The following is a 27,040-nucleotide window of genomic DNA, read 5'->3' as shown; positions in this document are numbered from 1 at the left end:
TTGAGATTTGAAAAGAGTTAATGTTAATTATGCTCCCTCACCTGTTTCCACATCTTCAAAGATAAATTAATAATAAAAAAAACTTTGAAAGTAGATTACTTCAAAAAGTTTGCATTTTACCCTCGGTGGTACCTGGTAACCAGTCGGATTGGTTGGTTTAGTCGGCAGTTCTGCCCTCTGCTGGTTTTTTTTTATTATTATTTGGAATTCAAGAATCTGCCATAGTCAATGAGGCCTCTGAAAGTCCCTCTAACTCCAGAGAGAATGGAAAAGGACTCTTGATTAAGGAAGAATGGATACTCCAGTATTTTTTCAGCATGTCGCACACACATGTATGTAGACAGACATGAGTGCTGTAATAGTAACTGTGTGCTAAAAAGTGTGGAAACTGAGAAATTCTGCAGTGAAGACAGATGAACTAAAAATTCAAGAGAGACGATCCTATGAATTCACTGTGCGGATTATTTAACTGAAGATGCTTATGTTTCTTTTTCACATTGGGCCTTGCTACCAGTAAAACTTTAAGAATAACAGAAAAATCACATTCCTACATCTTTAATTCTCAATCCAGTTACATACCTGAAATGCTTTGAAACAAACACTTCAGTACTACAACACATAAATAGTAGACAAATGAGTTTTTCTATTGTATAAAGCCAAGTAATGTGAGAAATAGTTAAGTTTAAAGATTTGATGTTGTGAATTTTTCCTTTCATTTCTCATCAAATGCCTTCAAAGTTATATATCTTGATCACATTTAAGAGTTTGGTATTTGTTTTATCAAGTTGCCTGCTGCTTATATATGGCTTCCTGGGAGGCCACATATTTATTTGAACCTATTTCTGTAGGCATTCTTGTCACCTAATAAATGTCAAAAGGAAATGATAGTACTTTAGTGCTTAAAAGGGCAACATTGGTTTCAAATCCTGAATCACCACTAAGGGAAAAATTAGCTCAGTGTCTAGTTCTGAAGCTAGCTTTTAGATTTGTAGTTGAAGGAATAAGATTTTTTTAACAGTTTATAAATAAAAATATATGCCGGCATCATACTGTGACTTACTGATTTCCCTGAAGTGCAGTGGTCCAGTTCAGTTGCTGACCCCAAAGATAATTTAAAACAAAGGGTATTTTCATATAAAAGTAGAACCTGAATACCTTGAAAAGTTCCGGGTATATAGTACAGTTAGACTCTAAAGAAAATAATACAGAAGTTTTTTGAAAGTGAGTAGATTAAAGAAATTAGTTTCACATAGAGTCATATTATTTTACTTTGAAAATCCAACTAACTCGGGAATTTTTAATAATTGTATTAAAATATTTCAGTCTCTACTGTGATTTAGTATCAAAAGCTTAGGCATTGTTTTAATAAATATGCATTTACATTAGCTTCAGGTTTATGTTTCATGTATTTATTTGTATTTTACTCTGGGACTTTATGGTGTGTGTATGTGTGTGCATGTGTGTGTGTGTGCACGCATGTGTGTGTGTGTGTGGAGAGAGAGAGAGAGAGAGAGAGAGAGAGAGAGAGAGAGAGAAGAGCAAATGAGTTAATATAAATAGGACTCGAGATTTACCTAGAATTTATAGTGACTGTAGTATGACTATATCAAGACAGATAGTTTAAGGGCTAGCTATCATTGAATACTAACAAAAATATTTAATTAAATAGTTTATACTATTTAGAATGATATTCAATATTAGATAAGCAGATACTGTTTCTTAACAATGTTGATAAAATTCTAGGAAGGACTCCCATGATTTGTCAGCAATTGGTAATGAACTGTGTAGCAGTGTTGTTTTGAGTGCCCAGGATCAGCAGGTGAAATGGTGCTGACTTCCAGAGTATGTGTTAGTCCAACCTTGCAAGGAGATCAAATCAGTTAAAAGCTCACATATGTTTCTGATAACAAATGCAGTATATAGTAGGACTATTGAGTTTTTAATTTGTTTTTTAAATTAAAATTTTAATTGAGAAACAATAAAGCCTAAGAGGTAGCTCATGGAAACACTTCCCTGCATGCTTTGTACAGATAGCTTCAATTTAGATGGCTCATGCCTATTCAGTTAATTGTGGACATTTTTTTATCTAATCATCTATTAGTGTTCAAGGTTTTCTATTTATGAAAGTTTAAGTTTTGTATCTAAGGAGAACCTGTATAATTTTAAACATTATAAAATGTTATAATTAGAAAGGTGTTTACATACATAGTATGATTGCTTAAAATTTAATCATTTTAAACATTGTATTTCTCTTAATCTAAGTAAAATAGAAGGACAACACTGTCGTTCAAATTATTCCTAAAATACAGTAAGGTCAAATACCTCTTTGGTATCTGTAAGTTGGAGTTTTACCTGATGAAAATGTGTAAATAGTCACCTTTCTTTTATAAAAATTTCTAAGATAAATTGTGCTCTGGTTAATTTATTGAGGCTCTGGTTTATGTATCAGTACAAGTTAAATGATAAAACGAATTCAAATTGAGTGTGGTTGAGAGTGTTTGTGTAATAAGAAGGTAAATTTTCAAAGGAAGAAAAAGTGTTTTAATGAGCTTTCTTGAGGATGCTAGAGCTAGGAATTCTTGTAATTACTATTAAATCTTAGCTTTTTACTTTATTCACAAGAAATTACAGGCACAGAAAGTTATTAGCTGAATCCTCTTTCTCATAAAACATAAACATTTTCTTATAATCAAGGTCTTCTGAGTGTGTAGAGCAAAGATCTTTAACAGGGACAAGAGCTATTCTTATATAATACAACTCTGACACTTGATGGAATGATCAAGAATCACCTAAAGGTTGTGTGCTGAAGTTCAGATTATCAAGAAGAATTAAGTAAAAATGCCTGATTTTAAAAAATCACATAGAAAATAGATGACAGAAAGTATTTTAGAATTCTTCAATTTCCTTTCTTTAGAAAAGGTCACTTTTGATCACTTGATTATAGGTATAGGTATATTTTAATAAACCTAATTAACTGATTCTATAAGATTATTTATATCAGAGTAAAGGGGATAACAGCTTTTGAAAATTATTTTTGTACATATTTGTTGCTGGAAGAATATAGGTCTTTTTATTCTCTTTAAAGTTTTTAATGGAGGATCAGGTCTGAATTTGAATTTTCAAGAAGCTAAGAAAATTGCATGTTTACTTCAAATGAGGGAAATAATGTCAAGTGTCTGATGCTTTCACGTTAATTTTAACTGTCTATATCATATATCCTGCATATTATTACTTTAATTAATAATTCAAGTAATCCTATAATGAACCTGATATGTGTTAACAAACTTTTTTCAAATAACTAGTCCAAATGAGAAAAGATGGGAGAACTTATGTGGGATTATCAAAGCATCTGAAACTTTTACTTCAGGAACACAAGGACAGTTAATTTGTAGGAACTGCTCACTCTTATAGGGCTTGGGATGTCCAGAATTTTGACAAAAAGATTATTTCCAAAAGTGAAATCATGAGGAACGGAAGAAGAATTCAATTTTATATCTCAACCTGTATTTCTAGAAACCCAGACTTCAAGAACTAAATTGAGAGTTATTTGATCTTTGGGGAAAAGCAATGCATGTCCTATGGTCCCAAAGTTGGTACAGTGGAAGCATTCATCATGTTTCTATAATCACGATTAAAATTGATATAAACATGAAGTCCCCTATCATTTTATATAATTTCTAATGATTATGTTTAGGTAGTTAAAAGATAGAATTTTATTATATCCTAAATAATACTTTTCTGATCTCCCTACCTTTGGGGAAGTAATTAAGGGAGTTGGTATAATCATTAGGAATTCAAGGCAGCTTCAAAGTGGGGGCTGAGTGCCAGTCTGCTGCATTCTGCTTTTACTCCTTCACTTCCCTCATTTAATACTGGGGAAATGCGACCCCAGCTGGGAGTAGTGAGAGGAAACCCAACTTCTTCTCCTCCTCCTCCTCCTCGTCCTCCTCCTCCTCCTCCTTCTTCTTCTTCTTTTTTTTTTTTTTTTTGACCATTGAAGTTTTGTTCCCTGGCAAAGAAAGGGAGCTATACAGAGATGTTATAAAACATTGCATTTTTTCCTAAATCCTCTCACTTTAAATTTTCAACTTTAAATGTGGTTTTCAAAATAGCTTTCAGCATGCTCTGTTGCCCCATTTACATATTGACTTTTTTCTTCTAATTTCTCTTGCAATTTAATTCAAGTCCTGGTGTTTATTTTTTTAATTTTAAGCTGCCTTCTATACTAGAATGCATCTAACATATTTCGTTTTCTTTCAAAACCCATAAGACTTTATTTTATATGTAACTGTCCCTTCGATATTCAGTTGTGTTAGGACAGCATGAATAATACTAGCCTTCGTAGAGGAGATGAAAGACAATTTTAAAGTGATTTAGCGAGTAATATCTATTTATCAGTTGCAGTCTTTGGCCTACTACTGACTTGGCTAGTGGTTCTTTAGACATTGGCTGATCACCAGACCTACTCTTATCTGGTAAAATAAACTCTTTGCTTGCTGTGCATGGAATTAGAGACAGTGCTATTAATTTAGGAGAAAGAACTCAGAGAAAAGAAAGGTTATCATATTTCAGAGTAAGAGACCAGGTTAAATACGACTTGACAATTGAGAACTAAAACAAACCTGTGTAAAAGTGCTTTAGCACAATCAACTTTTGCAATCCCCTCAAACCTTCTTTTTCTTTTTTCTTAAAAAGCATTTCTTTCTTATTTTAACCAAATTTAATTGCTCTTGAATGGCCCGGGACTGTACAGGCAAATGAAGGTCCCTATTCATAGAACTTGAGCTCCTAGAGTATCAGTGGAAGCTTCCTTCCTCTGTCTGACTGGTAAACTGACATCCGGGCTTAAAGGAAGGAACCTTAGCCTGTGTGGGGTAGCTAGCTTTCCTTCCTTGCTCAGGTTTTCACATACAACTTCCTGAAAGGATGACTGCCAGAAAGAGCAGTGGTTGCAAGGACTCCGGTGTACTTTTATACTTGGTGTTCTTAGATGGCGCCGCAGAAAAACAAGAGCCAAGATATTAAAAAAGAAAAAACAAAGGTGCCTTGGCTTCTCTCTTTAGAGTCTAACATCAAAGCCCAATCTAACCCTGACTGTCACTCTTCTTTTTGGACATTGACGAAGCTTCACAATACTTCTCTGCTTTGAGAAAAAGTTATTGTCTGAACGGGTTAGCAGGATGTAGAGTGTCTTCCAGATGTGGTCCCCTTGTATGTTCAACCTATGACCAGCCACTTCTCAGCTCTCCAGCCCCACTCCCATGTAACCAGCACTTCAGCTTTGATCATCGTCTTGCTTGTATTTTTTTCCCTATCTAGAAACTCTTTCCCTGGAACATTTGTTCTCTTTTCATCTGTCTAGCAACACTTTCTCATACTTTAGACCTTGGAATTTGACTTGGATGCCATAGTTCCATGAAACTTCCCTTCACCTCTCCAGGCAGACGGTGTAGTGAGAGCTAACACTGAGTGCATGCTCATGGTGCACCAGATTATTTTCCAGCACTTTATTATAACATCTCATTTTAGCCCGACAGTTGTTTTAGAAATAAGCGGACATTAAAATACCTATCTTACCCACAAGGAAACCGAAAAACAAGGAAGTTAATAATTTTGTCTAAGTTCATACAGGATGGGACACACCAGGATTCAAACACAGAACACTTGCTTTTGTCTACTCTTCCATGTTTACTTTTTTGAACATTCTTTTTCTTCTACATATAGCAGATGACTTGTCATCTGATTATTGTACCCTTGGGCCTAACATTAATGTACAAACCATGCAGTAAACACTGTGTCAGTTTTGTGAATAACTCGAGTTCTTTCAAGGAAATATAGAGTCCCTGGGAAAAAAAGGAGAATGTTTCAATTTAAGTATACATTTACATTCAGCAATGGAAACCATGCCACCCTTCTCCATTTATGGACAAACTGAACCCTGAAAGGTGATGGGAAACTCAAAAGGAAGTTACTGCAAGCCATCAGATGCTGCTTTGGTTCCTTTGACTAATTTAGGAAGATGTTAATGGATGTTTCTGTTGGCATTCAGGGTTTTTATTGGGGTTGTCTTTTTTCCATGAAGTAATAAGGGCACTTAGAGATTCCTGCCTGTCCCAATCAGAATCCACTGTAATCCATTAGGGCTTAAATTACTTTGGGGATTGATGCAAATGTGTCTTCCATATAAAAATGTCAGAGCTGATTATCCAACAGCTAATTGGAATGTAACAAACTAGGAGAATGTAACTGAAAGACACATGGCTTACAAATTACCATTATTTAAAAATTCGCTCATTTATTTGTCAGTATGCCTTTAGGAGTTGTTGGGTGGGTAACAATTGTGATGTAGTTTTATTGGTGTCTCCAGTGTCTATGATGGTGGCAGAATATGCAGTATATGGTATACATGTTGGGCTATTAATTAACTTGTTTCTTCACTGAGCAGATTGAAATAGGAATAAAATCCAGTTAATTTTGATTGACATGATGTTAAAGTTTGAGGACCCCCTCATGTCACATTATTGGCGGTGATTACATTCCCTTCCCCTTTCTTCTTCACTCAATTACATTGGAATTTATTTCTAGCTTTTTCATCTGAAAGCCCATTTTAAATGATGGCATCGGAATATTTGTAGCTACCAATTGCCTGTATTGTCACTAGGAGTGGTTTATGTAAGCTAAGATGTAAGTGTGAGCTAAGATATGCTTGCTCTGATTGTGACACAAATCATCAATCACTTTACTTTTCTATTGGTGAACAAGAAACTTTAATACAAGAATATCTGTCTGCGAAAATGTCAGTTGGAAATGTCTCTATCATATAATTTATTTTTGAATTTTCATTTGTTTTGTATGCTTTTAGGGATTAATTGTCTGACTTTTCTCAATAACTACTAGAAACGGTGGCCAATAATATGTGATTATTTTAATGAACAAATTCACTGGATGAGAAAATAACATATATTCTACATATATTTATTATATTATGAAGTACCACCTTCAAATGAGAATCATATAAAGTTTTAAGTGCTTGATAAGATTCCTAGACAGTAGTTGTAGAATTATTTTGAGGCTATTTGTTGCAGCTCTAGTAATTTGTTCTTCAGTTACCTAATTAAAAACCTAGATGGAATATATATGGTGATATTTATTAATTACCATCAATATTCACGAAAGTATATTGAATTTTTTTCTGCTGCTATTGTGACATACTAAAAATATAAGTGTCATCTTGCCTCCACATCAAACCACGCCTTCACCCTGAGCACTCTACCATTTTGTTGACCATCGTTTTATACTAGCATCTAGACATCTCCTCCAGGAGTACTTTTCTTTAACCAAGAAGACTTGAGTGGGTGGATATACATGACATCCTAAAGCCTAATATACTTACCTAAAAATCAAATATACCTCAGAATATTTTTGATACTGTAAAAGCAGGAAATTCCTCTTTTCACATAAGTAATACTGGCATTTAACACCGTATATGGATCAAAATAGATGGTAAAGAAAATATTTGTTGAATAATTAGTGAATGGACTTATATGCAAGGGATTTTCACTAAAGAGATGATTCCTTGCTTGGCATCACAATTATTTCCAATCCCATTCTTAGAGATTTTGATTGAGAAATTCTTAAATGCAAATTGAGCATAAGTAATTTATCAAGTCTCACAGATAATTTTGATATAAAGCTAAGGGTTTATAAGCATTCTGTAAAATAAAATAAGTGGGAATTTGCCTCACTAATATAAGACACTGGAAGTTAAGTGGAAGATAATTTTTGCTATGTGAAAATTATTTGAGGAATACTCATTGTCAAATTTCTGTGGCTCTGCCAGAACTGACTGGAACAGGTCAGTTGATTACAATAAAGAAGAGACTTTTTTTTTAAATCCTCTATAGAGCATGTATAAATGGAATGCCAATGATTATTACTCTTCTCAATGTTAAGGTCAAATAGAAATACTGTTTTAGTTTTTTAATAAGCCCCTTTTAATATCTTTGGCCATTTGTAAATCAGAAATGCAGTGCTTTTAAATATCTACATTCAACTGGCTTTTGTTCTTTTCTTCACTATACTCAAAATTTTGACTTGGAACCCCGGCGTGGTGGTGAACTATTGTAAACCCAGGATTCATGAGGCTGAGACTGGAGGATCGCAGTTCATGAACAGCCTCAGCTACTTAGTGAGGCCCTCCACAACTTAGTGACACCCTATTTTAAAATTAAAGAATAAAAAGTAGGGCTGGGGGTATAGCTCGAAGTTATAATGCTCCTGAGTTCCATCCCCAGTACTGCAATAAATAAATAAATAAATAAATAAATAAATAAATAAATAAATAAAATAAAAATAAAAAGAAAGAAAAATTGACTTGGAATTTTGACTTCCTTTTTATACATTTTTTGGGACAGGAGAAAGTTGAGGTTAACTCCAAATAATAATGACTATTATCTTCTGTGAATGACCAGTCATAGTTGTCATGGAATGTGTGATGCTACAAGAGTGACAGTGAAAAACTAATTAATACACTTAACCATTAATTTATTCGTTCAACAAATATGCAGCAAAGCCTGATTATGTGCTTATGCTAGGCCCTGTGCTCATCCAAACACGCATTCTTCTAGGCAACATTACAGACCAAAGATATGCTCAAGATAGATGCTGGGCAAAGTTGCTCACAATGCTGCCTCTTATAATTTGTGTTCTACTTGAGGAGGCAGTAATAAATAAAGTAGTCATGCAAATAAATATGAAATTATGACAATGCTAGGTGCTTTGAAGGAGAGGTGCATGGTTCTAGGAGAGTATGGAACAGAACCTCAGTAAGGTCAAACAAGGCTTCCCTGAGAAGTAAGCATTGAGCATTAAATAATCAAATAAAGTGAGGGAAGGATATTCTAGGAGTGATGTAAAGGGCTGAGGAAGAAGGCAAATGAAACCATAAAGGACTAGAAGGATGGCAGTGTTGGCTAGAGAAGAGGAAATAAGTGTATCATGTGAGATAAGGTTGAAGAAGTAGGAGGGAAACACATAGCATAAGGTACAATGGAAATATTTTTCTGCATAGCATAAAATCATATAAGTAACTAAAACATACAAAGAGACTTAAGTTGGCAGGGTCAGTGAGTACTTGGTATTTCCACATAGAAGGTGATTTCAGCTGATTGTGACCATTTGATCCTCTGACAAATAACCTGTGTATTGGGGCCATGCTGCTTTTTTTTGGAACAGCCAGCCTGCTGTAAAGTCACCTGGGGTTCACAATAGTAATTAGTACATTTAAATCACACTTTACATGGAGTTGTGGTCATCACAGACTTGCAAATGCATAAACAAATAACATCCCTATTCTGTAAGGCACAAAATGGTTACACATTTATTAAATCTGTTACAAGGTAAAGAAATAACTTAACACTTCTAAACTTTATGTGAGTTCTTGTAATTATCCAAATTATAGTTTTTTTTATTTCTGAGAACGATCATTGGACTATATTTTCTATTTTGATTGAAAAGACAAAATGACTACTGTAAGCATTTTAAGTCGTATAAATTTTCTTCAGAGGAAGCTATATGATAGGGCTTTAAAATAATATAATTAAGTTAATTATAGCTTTTAATATAATTGGTATTATTCATAATAAAGTTTTCTTTTTTTTGTTTTTGTTTTGGTGGTACTGGGGTTCCTGGAAGCCCTTCTACCTCCGGGCTACACTCCCAGACACCTATTTTATACTATTTTTATTTGGAAACAGGGTCTCTTAAACCAGCGCGCTGGCTTCAAACCTGTGCAATCCTCCTGTCTCCGCCTCCCAAGAGCAGGGATTACAAGCGTGCGCCACCACGCCCAGCATAAAGTTTTATTTCTATCCCACATTTCTTTTGTGAACTGTAGACTCACATATTTGATTCCCCAGTCAACCAATCAATTCTAGTAGCATTTAGATCACCTCAGAGTTATAGCATCCCAAACTGAATTGCAGGCCTCCCTTCCTGAAACCTGTTCTTTTTACAATCTTTTCAATTTCAGTCTATGGCAATAAAATCGATCATGATGTTCGAGCAAGAAAACCTTGAATCAACTGCGTCTTTTTCTCTGATAGCCATTATCCAACCTGTCAGCAACTCCTGTTCGTTGAGTCTTTAGAATATATTCAGAATCAGACTCAACACTTCATCTCTCACCTAAGAAAGTAACATTTCACATCTGGAAGACTGCAGTTGCTTCCTTCCTGATATAGGATTCTGCTCCAGTGTTCCTCTAGTCTTTTCTCCACATGGCAGTCACTGTGGTCTGAAAAAAAAAATGAGATGAGCTGGAAATCTATGTTCCTTTCTTTCAATGTAGCTATGTGCCTAAACTGCTCTGAAAAAAAAAAATTTAAAGCCATAGTAAAAGTTGATTCACATTGTCTTTCTTTTCTTAACCTTCAAATGGGTTTTCATCTTATTTAGAATATAATTCAGTCTCCTTTGAGCTTTTCATGGGACTTAAAAAATCTCAATATACCCTCAATCTATCTTCTCTGACCTCATCTCATATCTTTTTTCTCTATTGCAGGAGACATTGTCTCCTTACATCTTCTCCAGTGTTCTGGGAAAACACTTGTGTAGGGTTGTTTGCTTTTATTCTTTTTGCTTAGGATCCTTTTTGGTAAAACCATCATGGTAGAGAAAACTTCTGTGACTTTCCAGACTTTATGCAAATATTATTTTCTTATTGAGACCTTCCTTTCTTTCATAATCATATAAAAATCCTTCCTTTCCATCCTTCCCTTTATTCTTGATTTCTTTTTCTCTCTACTACAAATCAGATATTTGTCATATAAAAATGATGACATATTTAAATTAGAGATATTTTATTTTAGTGTTTCATATAAAATGTAGAATACCTCAAATTGGAGTAAAAATGCTGCCTGCATTAAGTTATTTGAATTTTCAGGTATTATCAAAATTTATCTTTTTAGCTAAAATGTGGGATAGCTACATCCCACATACAAAAACATTTTTTTTATTTGATAGACAACAGGGACATTGATCTAGCTGTTCTAAGACATATAGTTATATATAAATTGTAATGGGGATTTTACTTAAGAGAGCAGTGATGATGACTACCCTGACAGCAGCCGGAAGATATTCTCAGCTAAAGAACTAGAAAACAATTATAGATTATATATTGGGAAAAAAAGTGAATCTATATGCTGTTATTCAAAAAATTCTCTCATTGTTCTTAATTAAGGCTAAATCCAGCATCCTATATTTTATGAGTTCCTTTTAATCCCTCAGTAGTTCATAACTAAAATAATAAACCATCAATAATTGAATATGGGTTGAATTGATTTCCATGGAAGCCATTTTTTTTATTAGTTTTATTTTAGAACATTTCATTGTTTGTTTTTTCTCAACCTTTAAATTGTGAATTAAACTATGCATTGAACTTTTTAAAACTGGCATTTTGTAAGAAAATATATTTACATTTGATTACTGGGTTTTTATTTTTTCTTTCTTTCAGTTCTTTTTTCTTTGTGTGTTTGGGCATTCTGCCTCTTTTTCTGTGATTGCTATATCCAATTTGTCAGCAACTCCTGTTGCTGAACCTAGGGCATTCTGCCTCTGAGCTACCCACCTTGTTCTTTTTTATTTTGAGACAGTCTCACTAAGTTGACGAGGGCCTCACTAAATTACTGAAGCTGGCCTTGAAGATGCAGTCCTCCTGTCTCAGTTCCCAAGTACTGTGATTAGAAGTGTGCACCACTGTGCTTGGCTGGGTGTCTGTTTTCTGAAAAGGCAGTAAAAATAGGCTTTCCAATGCTTGGCTTGATGAAATTACTTACAAAATTAATTAAACTCTAGGTTACCTGACTATATTGTCTGTGCTCATGTCATTCTTAATTTGATGCTATTCATTGTTTGAATATTAGACAATCATTTTCTTCCAAGATGTCAAAGTCTGAGCTTTGGGATATTTACATTTATAATATTTGTATTATTTTTATGTGTAGGTGCATTAAAATATATTAAGTAAGATGATGATGATGATGATGATGATGATGATGATGATGATGATGATTTTGGTACTAGGGATTGAACCCAGGTGAATTCTACCTCTCAGCTACACCTCCAGTCCTTTTTATTTACTTATTTATTTTTTGTTTTGAAACAAGTTCTCGCTTGGTGGATGAGAATGTTGCTAAGTTGCTGAGGCTGGTCTTGGGGCTGCAATTCTACTGTCTCAGCCTCCCAAGTACTGGGATGACAGGCATGTGCCACCATACCTAGCAAACATAGTATTATTAATAACAATATATTTTAGTTGATTTTGGAACCCTTTGGTGAAAATTGAACTCGAAATAGTATTATATGTTTTTTTCCCCAGGAGCAATTAACAGTTTTATGTATTATGTGTTCTCTTCCCTAGAAGTAACTAACAGTATTATGGATACTATTCCAACATTCAGGAGTAGTTAATATAAACTCTGCAACTCTAAGAGTTTCTCTTATAGTCCTCTAATTTACTTAAGCAGTTCATTTCTCCTATTTAGTGCCATTTTAGCTAAAAACATTAGACTGCAGAATATTAACACAAAAATATAATTTTAGCTAAAAAAGTTGTATTAGGATACAGGAAACTAATGTAATTCCTATTGAAAGTATTTGCAGTATTTAATCATGTAAAGATAACTGTATATGCCTTTTTAAATCTGAGAGAATTTAGGTCAATATGTTTGATTTTCTGACACTTTTATGTTGGTTTCTAATACTAGGTTGATATATGACATAAGTACTTTGAAAATAAATGAATGAATAATGCCAGAGGAAATACTCCATAATATTATATTTTAAGCTTTTAAATAACTTCCTCTTTTCAGAGTTACTGTGTTTAAGCTACAGTTATATAAATTTCTATATAATGTAAAGAAAAAAATGAAAGGAGAATATTAATGATGTAGTAATGTCAGAATATGTTACCAGAGTGATGACCATGGAAATAAATATTTGAAACCCACTTGATTGTATAAGTTAAGTTCCTGGAAAAGCCCTAGCATTTTCCTTGTATTTGGAATAACATATGAGCATGTTGGAGAGATTGCTACGCAGGACATAATTCTCATACATTGCATGTACTGAACATTTAGAGACAGAAAACTATTCAGTATTCTACTCTGCTGTAAAGAGATTTCCCCAAGAGAAAACATATCACAGGAATCAAGTTAATTATAGTTAAGGGGAAATGTGGAAGGTACTCACTGGACCCATTAGATATATTCAGAGAGATAGAAACTTTTAGGGAATAATATTTCTTTTTGTGGTATGAGGGATTGGACCTAGGGCTTTCCTACCACTGAGCTACATCCTCAGCCTGTTTTATTTTTAATTTCAAGACAATCTCACTAAGTTGTTTAGGCTGTTCTTGAACATGAAGTTCTTCTGATGGTTAATGATAATTTTAGACATCATTTTTACTGTTTGCTATGCATTAGACATATAGTCTAATAGTTTTTTTTTTTTTTTTGGTGGTACTGGGGTTCCTGGAAGCCCTTCTACCTCCGGGTACACTCTCAGACCTATTTTTACATTTTTATTTGGAAACAGGGTCTCCTAAGCTAGCGCGCGGGGCTGGCTTCGAACCTGCGCGATCCTCCTGTCTCTGCCTCCCAAGCGCGGGGATTACAAGCGTGCACCACCACGCCCGGCATTAATAGTTCTAATAAATGATCGTCTAGTAGTCTTAAACATAGTATTCTCATTGATTAAATGTCTTTATATCTAAATTAAATAATGAGGTTGATTTGAATAAACTAATTAATGAAGAGATAAGTAGCTCACTCAGATCATATAGATAATAAATGCTGATCTTGGATTAGAAGTTGGGAAGTTCAAACTGCAGAAATGAGTTATTGATTTTTGTTTACAAACTTATATAAGATCCCAAGTTATACGCTCTTTATTAAGAGATCTCATGATGTTGAAAAATAGGTTATTGTTAGTAGGTAAATTATAATTAATAATCACTTTTATCTGTCCCAAATCTCACTCCTACACACACACACACACACACACACACACACAGCAGTATACCTAGCTCTTACCTGGGGAAGGAAGGCATTCTGTGACTGAGTGAGAGATGGTTTAGAATTTTTCTCTTTTTTTAAAATTTTTTTCTTTTCTTTATGATAAGTCTATGTCCTTATAGGATAAGGATAAGTGAAACTAAACATTGGGAAAGCATCTATACCAGAAAGATTATACACATGTTTCTTGCCATACCTGAATCAAACGGTACAAATGACCAAATTTGGAAAGTTCTTGAAATTATTGTTAATCACTAAGCCAAGCATGGGAAGGAGGGATGGGGAGGAATTGGGGTGGGGGTTGGGTAAGAACTAATTGGGTGATGTGTGCATGGATGTTTACATAAGTCTTTTATCCCATTAAGATGTATGACTACAATGCACAAATAATTTTTTTTTTTTAAATTTGCTTCCAACATTATCCCTTTTCTTTCTAAGCCTGGTGAAAAGGATGTTTTAACTCAAGGCAGGATGTAGCTACTCATATCTACTTATTCATTCATTAACTATGTTTCTATTGATTATTTACTGTGCTTTTGCTGGTATACCTTGAAGATATAACAGTGGACATAAATTGCACTGATGTTCACTGCCAGAGGGTTGAAAACTTATTAGGAGAGTCAAATGTTAAACAATAAATGACAGAGACAGAGAGAGAGAGAGAGAGAGAGAGAGAGAGAGAGAGAGAGAGAGAGAGAGAGAGAGAGAGATCATATCATAGATTGTGCCTATAGCATAGAAACACTATGAGATAATTACGTAATTTAAATAGAGTGTAAGCTATGCAAAGGAAATACAGAGAACTATGAGAGGGTCACATAGCCCACCTGGGAGGGGATAAGTAAAGATTTCTTGCAGAATGTCATACTTAGGTTTTCAACAGAAGGTCGATGAGTTCTGAATCTACCCGGTTTCAACCATGACTATGCATTAGATTCTTCTGGAAATCTCTTTAAACAAATGGATAATGCCCGGACCCTACCGTAGTCATTCTAGTTTATTCTGAGATAAGACTCAGCATCCATATGTTTTAAAAGTTCTCCAGATGATTCTCATGACAGGCTTCAAAAAATCAGTCAGCTGTTCTTAGTCAGTTGAAGAAGGATGGAAGAATAGAGTTTTAGGTACATTTAGAAACTAAAATAAATTTAGTTTAGCTGCAGCAATTCATCTAGGGGTATGTGAGTAGATAGGTGTTAAGAAACAGAAATTTTTGAAGCCCCAATATGTTCATTCTCTTTTGTTCTATTGATCTCAAGATGCTTGTGTAGAGTTTGTGGCAGTGGATTCATGACAAATGTTCCATCTCTCCAGAGGTTTTCAGTCACCCTGAGGAACTCTGGGAATATTTGGGTAGCTGGATTTATTGTGCCGCTGTCTTGTTGGGAAAGCAGGACTGCTTTCATCTTCTTGAAACCTGTGCCTTGTATTTGTGCTGTCATATTTGTTTTTTCTTGCCTTCTCCTCTTTACTGGTCAAACCTATGCATCCCACAAGACTCCTATCAGAGAACAAATATTTTAGCAATTGCAGCTATGAAACTCTGTCATTGTAGTGAGGAAGCGCTATGAATTATAAACAAACCTATGACTACAGTTTATATTCTAATAAAACCTTATGCATTAATGCTGAAATTTAAATTTCATGTGGTTTTCATGTTTCACAAAATAGTATGCTTCTTTTGATTTATAACCATTTATAAATGCAAAACCATTCCTATTTCACATACCATGTAAATATAAGCAGCAGAGATGTCTTAATCCTTATGCATCCTTTCTCCAACCACCATTTTAAGCCATTCTAATAAATACCAGTTCTGTATGGGTGAAAATTCTTTGAGGTAAATATTTTTTATTATTTTCATTTTACAGATGTAGAAGTTGAGGAACAGAGCAATTAGATAATATGTCCAAACCACACGGATACTATGTGGGAGAGGTAGAATTCAGAGGCAGCCTGGCTCTTCCACTCTATGCAATGCTGCTGTTTCACTACTGGCCATATGATTATGTATAGAAGCTTAAAGGAGGAAGCACAGGAAAACAATGATGAACAGATGAGTTGGGTCCTTAAAAAGCTCAACATAACACAATATAAAGGACATAATAGGCTCCCCCAAAAGATTTTCTTCTTGACCAGAAAGCCTCATGGACCTCAAAGAAAATTGCTTCTTAATATTTTCTCATGCATCATTGCAATTCACCCAATATTCCAATAGTGTGTGTGTGTGTGTGTGTGTGTGTGTGTGTGTGTGTGTATTGTGTTGTGTCTATGCATACATGTTCTCTTCTAGTTTGGGAAAAAGAAGACAAGTACAGGCAAATTGAAACTAAGGTAAAAGGCTCTATGTGAGAGGTAAGCACATTAGGAGATAGGGAATGCTTTCTGGAGAAGATAGCATATTAGTTATATCCAACATAATCCTGAAGGAAGGTGAAGTTCATTGTTTTAAACAGGGGAAATAGGATTTATAAAGGTTCCAATGAAAAATGGGAACAGTGGCACAAGCCTATAGTTCTAGCACTTGGGAGGATGAGACAGGAAGTTTGCAGGTTTCAGACAAGTGTGCAATTACTTTGTGTGACCCTGTTTCACAATAACAAAGTCAAATAGAGCCAAAGGTCTAGCTCAGAGGTAGAACACCAGGTTCCTAGTAACACCCACACATAACTGACCACCACCCCAAGGCAGATGGAAGAACATAATGGTTTTTTGAAAAGTTGAACTTCAGCATGGGAGAACACCTAGGAGGGGAAGGAGGTAACTAGGGACCAGATGGATGTGCAGTGGGGGGCAGAACTGGGAGAATAAGTGGGTGTGTCCAGGTCATCAAGGAGTGATGCCAGGAATGTGGCATGTGGACACCATCTGGAAGTCAGTGGGGTTCTCCAAAGGAATTTAAGCAGCAGAGTGACTTGAAACATGGGCTTTCGGAAGCTCAATCAACTGTGGTATGCAGACTGGTGAGGAAAGGTACAGAGGCCAGCTAAATGGTATGTCAGTCAGCTCTTGTTGCTTGACACAAAACTGAGAAAATCAACTTGAATGGGGGAAAGATTTATTTTGGCTCATGGTTGCAGAGGTTTCAGTCCATGGCCGGTTGGCTCTGTTGTTTTTGGGCCTGTGATGAGACAGCGCTTCATAATAGAGTCTGTGTAGAGCAAATGTGCTCACATTATGGCAGCGGGAAGGAGGAGGAGGAGGAGGAGGAGGAGGAGGAGGAGGAGGAGGAGGAGGAGGAGGAGGGGGAGAGAGAGAGAGAGAGAGAGAGAGAGAGAGAGAGAGAGAGAGAGAGACTAGATACTCAATACTCTTTCTTCAATGGCACACCTGAAGGTTTTACCACTCTGCAGGCTGGGGACCAAGCCTTCTACACATGGACCTTTGGGGCATTCAAGATCCAAACTAAATCAAATGGCCTTTGTAATAGTGCATTGGCTTTTTTATCTTGTTCTTCAATTTAAATGAACATACAGTATGCAATTAAAGTAAAAAATATATTATTGAATAAATTCTACTGAATTGGATACATTTGAAATGCATAATCATGGTCTTTGACATCAGTTAGAAACATAGAATTAAAATATATAAAGGCCATTTAGGAACTGCTTTGAATATTAGAATTTTTGTTATCTTTTCAGATATACCATATTCAGATTCAAGAAATGACTGTTTTAATCTTGGTTTCCACTTGAAGAACTGTTTTCCCACGTATGTGTACATGTGCACAAAACCATAGAATTCGTATTATGAGAATTTATTAAAATGCTATGATTATGAAGATTATAAGACAAAATAACAATTACACAGTGGCTTAATTTATTATTTACTTTATTTGGAAAAAAACCCTTAAGTTTCAATTAACCCAGTTTCACATTTTTGTGACTCTATGGGCCTTGTAAGAAAAAAAGACTGAAGCCCCTCCTATGTCCCTATTTTTTACTGTTTATTTGAGGATTAAATTATGATTTAATATCATGGTATTTTCAATGAACTCTGTCAAATTTTAAAAGGAGAGCCATTATTTTGAATCCTGTAGAGGGACTGTGTTTTTAATTTAATTTTAAAGTAGACAAAGTCTATGCTTCTAGAAAAGGTCTTTGTGTTACAAGAAGTTTCCTATCACTCTGTCCCTTAGTATGATGAAATATTACAGTGCACCAATTATAAAAACATAGAAAGGAAAGTTGAGTTCAGTTTTGTGTGTTATATCCCTCTGTCCAGTTTTGAGCATGGCCGTGGGCCTGCATCCCTTTCTTTCCTGTCTTACAGCCATTATGGCTGTGTTCATGTCCATTCTACTTATTCAACTCCAGTTTGAAGAATGGCTTTTCACAAAGATAAAATATAATAAGCAGATAAGATTCTGTGACTTTCAGTAATATTCTCCTTTAGAATAATTCATATCCTGAAACATGAATTTAGTTTAATTTGAAATAAAGAGCTACATCAAGAATCAATTAACTGGCACAAGAAAATTTTAGATTATTATATGTGTGTTTTAAGGTTTTTTTTTTTTTTGCAGAGTTTATCATGTGTGGGTTATAGCCGTGAGGGTGGTGAGATAGACAAAGCATAGAGTTGATATTTACACAGACTTCATGATTATTCTTGGTTTCCTCTTTGATTCTCAATTCCCTCATCTGTACAGTGAAGTTATAAGCCTATACGGTGTTTAAGAGTTAATGCCCATAAAGAACTTTGTCTAGGGACTGTGCATGCTTATTAGGCTCTCTGGACTATGGAAGTCATATTAATTGTTATTTTCTTAGCTTTATGATAAAAAATGAAACAATAAGAATGGTCAGGTATCCTACTGGCCTAAAAAACAAAAAGGCCATTGCAAACAGGACTAGTGAAAATAAGTTATCAAATACCATTATCATTTGAAAAAAAATTTTAAGATTCAACTAAAGACTACCATGTTTGATAGAGTTAAAAATCTCTTCAAAATGTCTAATTATCATAAATAATTTTTTATTTTTAAATTTGGAGCTAGGCATGGGCATGGTGGAATCTGAGATGGGACGATTACAGGTTTAAAATGGGCTTCAACAATTTAGTAAAACTCTAAGCAACCTAGTGAGAACTTGTTTCAAAATTAGAGGGTTGGGAGTATAGCTCAGATGCAGAAGAACCCTGGGTTTAGTCCCCAGTACTACACACACACACACACACACACACACACACACACACACACACAGGAATACTGTGTGCTCTACTGGGAGGTATGAGGTATATTGATTTTCATTCAGATACTTGATGCATTAGGTGACAGGACTTTATTATTAAAGAAAATTACATTCATTAAATCATACAAGGCAAGTTTTATAAGCTTCATTCACATGTTTGTAGATACAGACATCAGTGCCTCTACAATCTAATAATTTAAGGGAAAGATCAGATTTACAATCATCACAAACCAATTTTTCAATCATTCATGCATAGATTCTATGCCAGGCTGATAGTTATGGTAAATAAATGTTAGTTGAAATGGTAATTTTAAAAGAACAAAACCCTGTTGCAGGTCAGTCTCTATTTTGTAGTGTGATAAACTCTGGTGATCATGTTTCCTCATTCTAAAATCAAGCTTCAATTTCATTCTCATTAAGTCATCCCAGAAACAATATATTTATAAATCAGTGTATTCTAAAATTCAATGGTAATTCTAAGTATTTAACAGCTAAAACTTTTTCAATCAATAATATTTATTCTTACTTTCAGCCAGAAATGAAGAAAATAGAGCTATTTGCACCTTCATAATTGTAGATGCCACCTTTTATGTAGTTACTGGACAGTAAATAGTGCTTTGCTAATTAGAATGTAAATATGTGACCTAAGGATTAGATCTCAGGCATGCGGAATGGCCTACTCTGAACTCTTTGTTTATTTTTGAATATGAATAGAAAGCCAACAGATCATAAGTAATCAAGTAATGTAGATTCTAAAGCCCATTTTTATAGCAATACTCAGACTACCTGATTTATATTTTGGCTTGCATAATGGAGTAGATAGATATATACTTGCAGGCTAGGAAATTTTTGACTATGTCTTTTGTATTATTTATTCTGTTTAATACACAAAAATTATATATACAGATTTTTAAAAAATATCAAATGTGAAATTTCTATACACATTAAGCCTATAGCATAGTTTCTAATACCTCTCAATTGCTAATATAGTGTTTAAAATTATGCAAACAAACATCCAGTAAACAGTTGTTTCTAATGTCGTATTTTGATAATTTGATGTATCATAACTTTATTCCTTTTTATGGCTGAATATTGTTCTACCACATATATCACATTTTGTTAATGTCTTCATCTTTTGAAGGAAAACGCCTTACAGATAGCCAAAATACCCAAAAGTTGGTTTGTTTCCAACTTTTGACTATTGTGAACAATGTTGCAATAAACATTGGATTCAAGTATCTTGTCAAGTCCTAGTTTTTCAACTCTTTTGATATATATATATATATAATATATATATATATTATATATATATACACACATACTAGTTCCATCTACTAGTGGTATAGTTACAGAGTTATATGATACTTCTACATTTACTGTCTTGAGAAATATTGTTTGATTCTGCTTATATGAAATTTCTAACATATGCAACTTTTAACATATGCAACTTCATAGAGACAGAAAATACATTACAGATCTCCAGGGTCTAGGAGCAGGAAAGTGGGATGGGATCATTGCTTGATGTTTATACAATTTTTGTTTGGGGTGATAAAAAAAAAGTTTCAGGAATAGATAATAATGATGAGTATAGAACACAGTAAAAATAATGCTACCAAATAATACATTAAAATGTTTAGAACAAAAATTTTATGGTATATGTGTATATATACATACAAAATTCAAAAACAATAGTATAATATATAATGACCCATTACATTCTACATTTTAAATGGATGAATTGTATGATATGCAGATTTTATACAATTAAAGCTGTTTATCCAAATAAGTCACACTTGGAAAAGGAAAGTTTAAGATTCCAAACTTACTTTATATTGACTATTACACAATAGCAAGAAGTAGTTGAAATGAATTGGATTTGGGAAATTTATTTTTTTATTGTAAAGTAGACCAGTGTTAGATATCCTAAGGCTCCATGATGGTGTGGGGGGTGGGGCAGGCATGAGGGGAGGAGAAACCATTAGTCAGTTCCAAAGACTTTTTATCATATAGCATAAAGCATGAAGTAATATCATGGACTAACTGTCAAATTTAGAGGAAAAAAATCAATAATATGTATATAGATATATAATACATACTCACACAGATACATACACATTGGCACACATATATACCATATTAAATTTCAAATATATATATATATATATATATATATATATATATATATATATATATATATATACCGTCTCTTTTGCTTATCCATAATTCTATTCCAGACTTGAGGCTTTTTGTATTTGAGAATGCTGTTTTGGTCTATATTACTACTTCTAGCCACACTCAAACCCCACCAAAATGTTTGGTAGGCGTGGTAAGTGATAGATTTGATAAATGGAAGAGTGTATTATTTCCTTTGTTAAAAGATTTATTTGTACATTGGATTGTTCAATTAGTTTTACATAATTTTTTAACTTACTTTTCAGCTGCTCCAGTTGATGTACTAAAAGCACTAGATTTTCACAATTCTCCAGAGGGAATATCAAAAACAACAGGATTTTGCACGAACAGAAAAAATTCTAAAGGTTCAGATACTGCTTACAGCGTTTCAAAGCTAGCACAACTCAGTGCCCCAACAAAACAATTATTCCCAGGTATGTTTACTTTACTACTACTACTCTACTGCTACTTTTCTACTTCCTCTGTTTCTCTACTAATTATTATTTCTTTTTATCATTCCATACCCAATTATAAGATGAAATATGTATTTTTTAATATATCAGACATCAAATATATTGTGGTCACCAAAGTGTTGTAATGAAAATAACTATTAATTGAAAATTTAATAGTTCATAATCACAACATGACGGACTGTGATATTGACATTTTATGACTATCTCATTTTGTGTGTAATTATATAGAACCTGGAGGCATAAAATTGGTGGAAAACTTTACTTCAAATAAACAACTAATTAGATTATTTTTCTAGAACTGATGTAAATATAAATATTTTTGTTGAAAGAAACATTTTTTTGTGTGTGGTTCTGGGGTGGAACCCAGGGGCTATTATACCTATACTCCCATACCTATTTTTTAAACTTTATTTGGAAACAGGGTTTCACTAAGTTGCTGAGAGCCTGGTTGGCTTCAAACCTCTGCGATCCTCCTGTCTCAGCCTAATAGATAATAGTTTTGAATTATTTTCACATGCTATTTTTTCTGAAATACAAGAAAAGCTAATCACCTCTTACTGTTACTGGGAGTTCTTGACTAGAAATTTTGAAAGGTTTTCATAATGATAGTGAAAAAAGACATGCTAAATATTTTCTCTTCTTTTATAAAAACACTAATTGATTTGATGACACTAGAATCTAGAAATTATGATAATGTGGGGGAAAAAATTAAAAGGTGAAATAAAAATTTTGAGCATGGTATTTTTTAAGCAGATACTACCCTTACTTGTAGCTGATATGTGTCAATTATTCAGTCTTATAAGTTTATGTTGGGTATTTTCATTCCTATTTAACAGAGGAGAAAATTGAGTTTTACAGATGCTCTCTGACTATAAGTTATATGGGGATCAATATTTAATCCATATCTGGTTTGCTCCAGGCAGGGCTAGTATTTAATTTTCTTTTTGGTGTGGATAGTCTCAGCAACAATTTGCCAATTTCATATTGTCACATACCTTCTCTATCTAAAAGAGTTATTAAGTCATAATATTTAATAATCTAAAGATTTTAGTGGGTGTGGTGATGCACAGTTCTAATACCCCTGCGCCTGGGAGGCGAAACAGGAGGATCGCACAGGTTTGAAGCCAGCCTTGCTGGCTTAAGAGACCCTGTTTCCAAATAAAAATATAATTTAAAAATTTTAAATAGTAAAAATTTATTACTCATTTACTTAAATAGCCCTTAATGTATATTCTAATGCATTTCTAATAGTAAAGGTAATGGGAACTTTGAAGAAAAAGAACTAGACTAATGGAAATATTTAAAATATTCTTAAAGTTTATATTTTTATAATTGATCATTATCTATTTATTCTGCATTTCAATATGGTTGTTATTTAATTTGATTAATTTGATAATTTCCCTCATTTTATGAATAGAGGAAGAATTGTAAGTATGCTTGTAAGATTTTCTCCCACTCCAGTCAACAGGAATTTATGTATTAAGAAAATTTGTCTCCCACTCTCAGCATTGAGTCTTAGTATATGATTGTAGTAATGGGTATTTCAGACCAGAAGAGACCCTTCTGATAGATATCTCATGCTAATGACTATAAGTTTGCCTTCCTGAAGGGCAGAGCATTCTGTCAATTATGGAAAATGATAATAAAAATTATCAATGATATCTAGGTTATCTAGCCTATTACTCAAGAGAGTACACAGCAAATAAATTTTTTCTTCAGCATGTTAAAATTCATAGGAATTCTTACTCTATAAATCAATTTTTTTGAGGGTCTGGGTATGGAACCCAGGGGCATTCAACCTCTGAGCTACACCGCCTGCCCTATTTTTTATTCTTTATTTTGAAACAGAGTCTCACTAAGTTGCGGAGGGCCTCACTTTGTAGCTGAGGCTGGCCTCAAACCTGTGATCCTGGGATTATATGCATGAGCCACCACACCAGGCTTATAAATCAATTTTTTAAAGATATCATACAGTGAAGAAACTGATGTTAAAATAATATGAGTTAGGAGCCAGGCATGGTGGTCCACGTTTGTAATCCCAGCATTTGGGAGGTTGAGACCAGAGGATCATGGTTTGCAGACAGCCTTAGCTACTAAGTGAGGCCCCTCGCAACTCAGTGGGACCCTGATTCAAAATAAAGAATAAAAAATAGGGCTGGGGTGTAACTCAGAAGTAGAATGCCCCTGGGTTACATCTCTAGTACCATGAATAATAATAATAATAATAATAATAATAATAATAAATATCATCATCATAATCATCATCATGGAAAATACATTAGTTTTTTTAAAACATGAAAAAGTCTACATTGAGACATTTAGGAAAGAAGAATTTCAGGAAATGATATATTCATATAAGATTAAATGAATTATGAAAAATTTTAATTAACAGTCCAATTTGTACAACTGGCACATGTCTGTAATACTTGAGAAGCTGAAACAGGATGATTAAGGGTTCGAGGCCAGCCTCAGCAACTTAGTGGGACCCTGTTTCAAAATAAAAATATAAAATAGATTGGAGGTATAGCTCAGAGGTAGAATGCCCCTGGTTCAATCTCCAATACCATACACAAACACTCACACACACACAAAAAGTAATGAATATTATTATATACAAAACAGGTAAAAAGATGTTTAGGAAAATGTAAAAGTAATTTCTTTTCCAATGAATAACGTAATTGGAATCTTTGGCTGTCATCAATGGGGATGGATAGGGTGAGAAGCCAGTTAGATATAGTCATTAAAATATTTTGGTGGAATTAACTTTTTTCAAAGTCCCAATTTGAGACCTTTAAATTTCTGAAAATTTGCATTGGAAATTAATAGAAGCTACAGTTTGAAAATTCTATCTGCCCCCTTTAAAACTCCTGCCAATCAGACATTGTGCAAGAAACTGCATATCAACCTCTATCTTCATAACCATTATATAAAGTGACTATTTCGACTCAATTAAAGAATAGGAGTCAGAAATGTGAAGTATTTGAATACAATTACAGAACCCATGAGTGATGTGAAGCTTGGAGACAATTAGTTGGTCTCTCTTAAAGTGTTAATTTCACACTATATGAGATGGTCTCCCTTCTCCAGTTTAAAAATCCTTTTGACAATTAAAACATAAAGGAATTTTAGTTAAAGAAATATATATTTTGCATGAAAAAAATATTGACCACAGTTAAAATGAATAAGATGAAATAACAACAGTTATACATATCTTATATCAAATTACTCATGGTTACATCAATTAATGATCTTAAAAACCTATTTTTGAGAATCAGCATTAATGAGCCAGGATGGTGGCACATGCTTGTAATCCAGTACTTGGAAGGCTATAACAGGAAGATCACAGGTTCATGACCAGCCAGCCTCAGCTACTTAGTGAGACCTTGGTTCAAAATAAGGAATAAAAAACAAGGTTGGAGCCGGGCGTGGTGGCACACGCCTGTAATCCCCGCGCTTGGCAGGCGGAGACAAGAGGATCTTGCTGGTTCAAAGCCAGGCCTGCTGGCTTAAGCAACCCTGTTTACAAAAATAAAAAAGTATAAAATAGGTCTGGGAGTGTAGCTCGGAGGTAGAAGGGCCTTCAGGAACCCCAGTACCATAAACAAACAAACAAACAAACAAACAAACAAAACAAGGCTGGATTGTAGCTCAGAGGTATAATAGCCCTTGGATCAATCACTGGTACAACAAAAACAAACAAAACAACAAGAAAAACAATCAGCATTGAATTTGTTATATTCACAGTAAATTATATATATATATATATGTTACTTTATATAAACACATATAACAAATAGTACTAATAGAATTTAAAACCAAAGTCTTTTAATATGCATTATTTTCAGTTTGTTTACATGTTTCAAAAAGTAGATGGTTTAAACTTATAAAACCTAAAATTTTAAATATTTTATTTGTACTATAAATACTGATTACTGCTATTTCAGATAAAATTTTACATTTTAAGTGGACATGATTTAGTTATGGAACTAATATAATGAATTTTGTCGGATAAATTCACTCAGTTAAGAACAATGCTGATCATCATACTATAAGAGGGAAACTATAGTGGAGTGTCTAGAGTAGAAGGAAAAGTTTGTCATTAGTAATGATTTTTTAGACAGCTGAATTTTATTTTCAAAAGTCAAAGTTCAGATATTATAATTAAAACCTTATTCTTTAATAGTAAATTGGAAAATAGCTGTCTAATTTTATAGTGGAAAGGTTTTAGTCTTTAGTAAGAAAGATGTTGAAGTAATGCTGTACAAATTGGATAGTTAATTAAAATTTTTCATACTTCATTAAATTTTATATGAATATATAGTATTTCTTGATATTCTTTTCTGAAATGTCTCTATGTAGACTTTTTTCATAATGACTTTTAAAAACAAATGTGGTATTTTTCCCTAACTCATATTATTTTAACATCTGTGTCTTCACTATATGAGGTTTGAAAAACTGAGACACATTTAGAGTAAGAATTTCTGTAAATTTTTACATTTTAAGGTACTCATTTGAAGAAAATTTTATTTGTCGTGGACCTTCTTCTGTAATAGGCTGGATTACCAAGATATAATATAAACTGGTAAAAAGAAGTTTGCTAATTGATGCAATTTATTGCCTTTTCATTTTCTGTGATAATTTTTCTTCTATTGATTTTCATAAATATAAAATTGGATGTTTCTATAACACAATCAAATTGAAGTCTGGGAATGCAGCTCAGTGGTAGAGCACTTGCATAACAAGGGCAAGGCACCGGGGTCCATTCCCACAACTGCAAACAAATTAAAAAAAATTCAGACTGAAAAAAACTCTCTCTCTCTCTCTGTATATATATATATATATATATATATATATATACATACATATATATGTATGTATATATGTATATGTATATATAGATATACTAATTATAAATATTTATAATATAAATGATAAATATATATTATTATATATTATATTTTATTGGAACTGAATATAACTTTACAAATAGGTAGATAGTCAAATTGATAGATTTTGTTGTGGCATCATTTAAAAAATTTAAATGATTATTTAGTTTGGAGCTTAATAGCCATATTTATATATAAATCATATACATTTATATGATTATATATAAGAGCCAAGTAGTTGACAT

The 27,040-nt window shown here is 33.5% G+C and overlaps 1 protein-coding gene across 5 annotated transcripts in view; it reads left to right on the top strand.

The window, feature by feature from the left end:
* Nucleotides 1-27,040, top strand: part of COL11A1 (collagen type XI alpha 1 chain) — a gene marked incomplete at both ends in the record, with an annotated part of 228,661 nt that overhangs the window by 1,520 nt on the left and 200,101 nt on the right. For all 5 annotated transcript variants that reach the window (XM_080693166.1, XM_080693164.1, XM_080693167.1 and 2 more), the window contains one exon: nt 21,703-21,870. In XM_080693166.1, coding sequence (XP_080549292.1) covers nt 21,703-21,870 — 168 coding nt within the window. The remainder of the gene's footprint in view (nt 1-21,702; nt 21,871-27,040) is intronic.

This window comes from Muscardinus avellanarius, assembly GCF_963383645.1.
Source record: "Muscardinus avellanarius genome assembly, chromosome: 3".
NCBI lineage: Eukaryota > Metazoa > Chordata > Mammalia > Rodentia > Gliridae > Muscardinus > Muscardinus avellanarius.
Note: the sequence above shows the minus strand (reverse complement) of the source record. Positions and strands in the feature narration are given on the sequence as shown.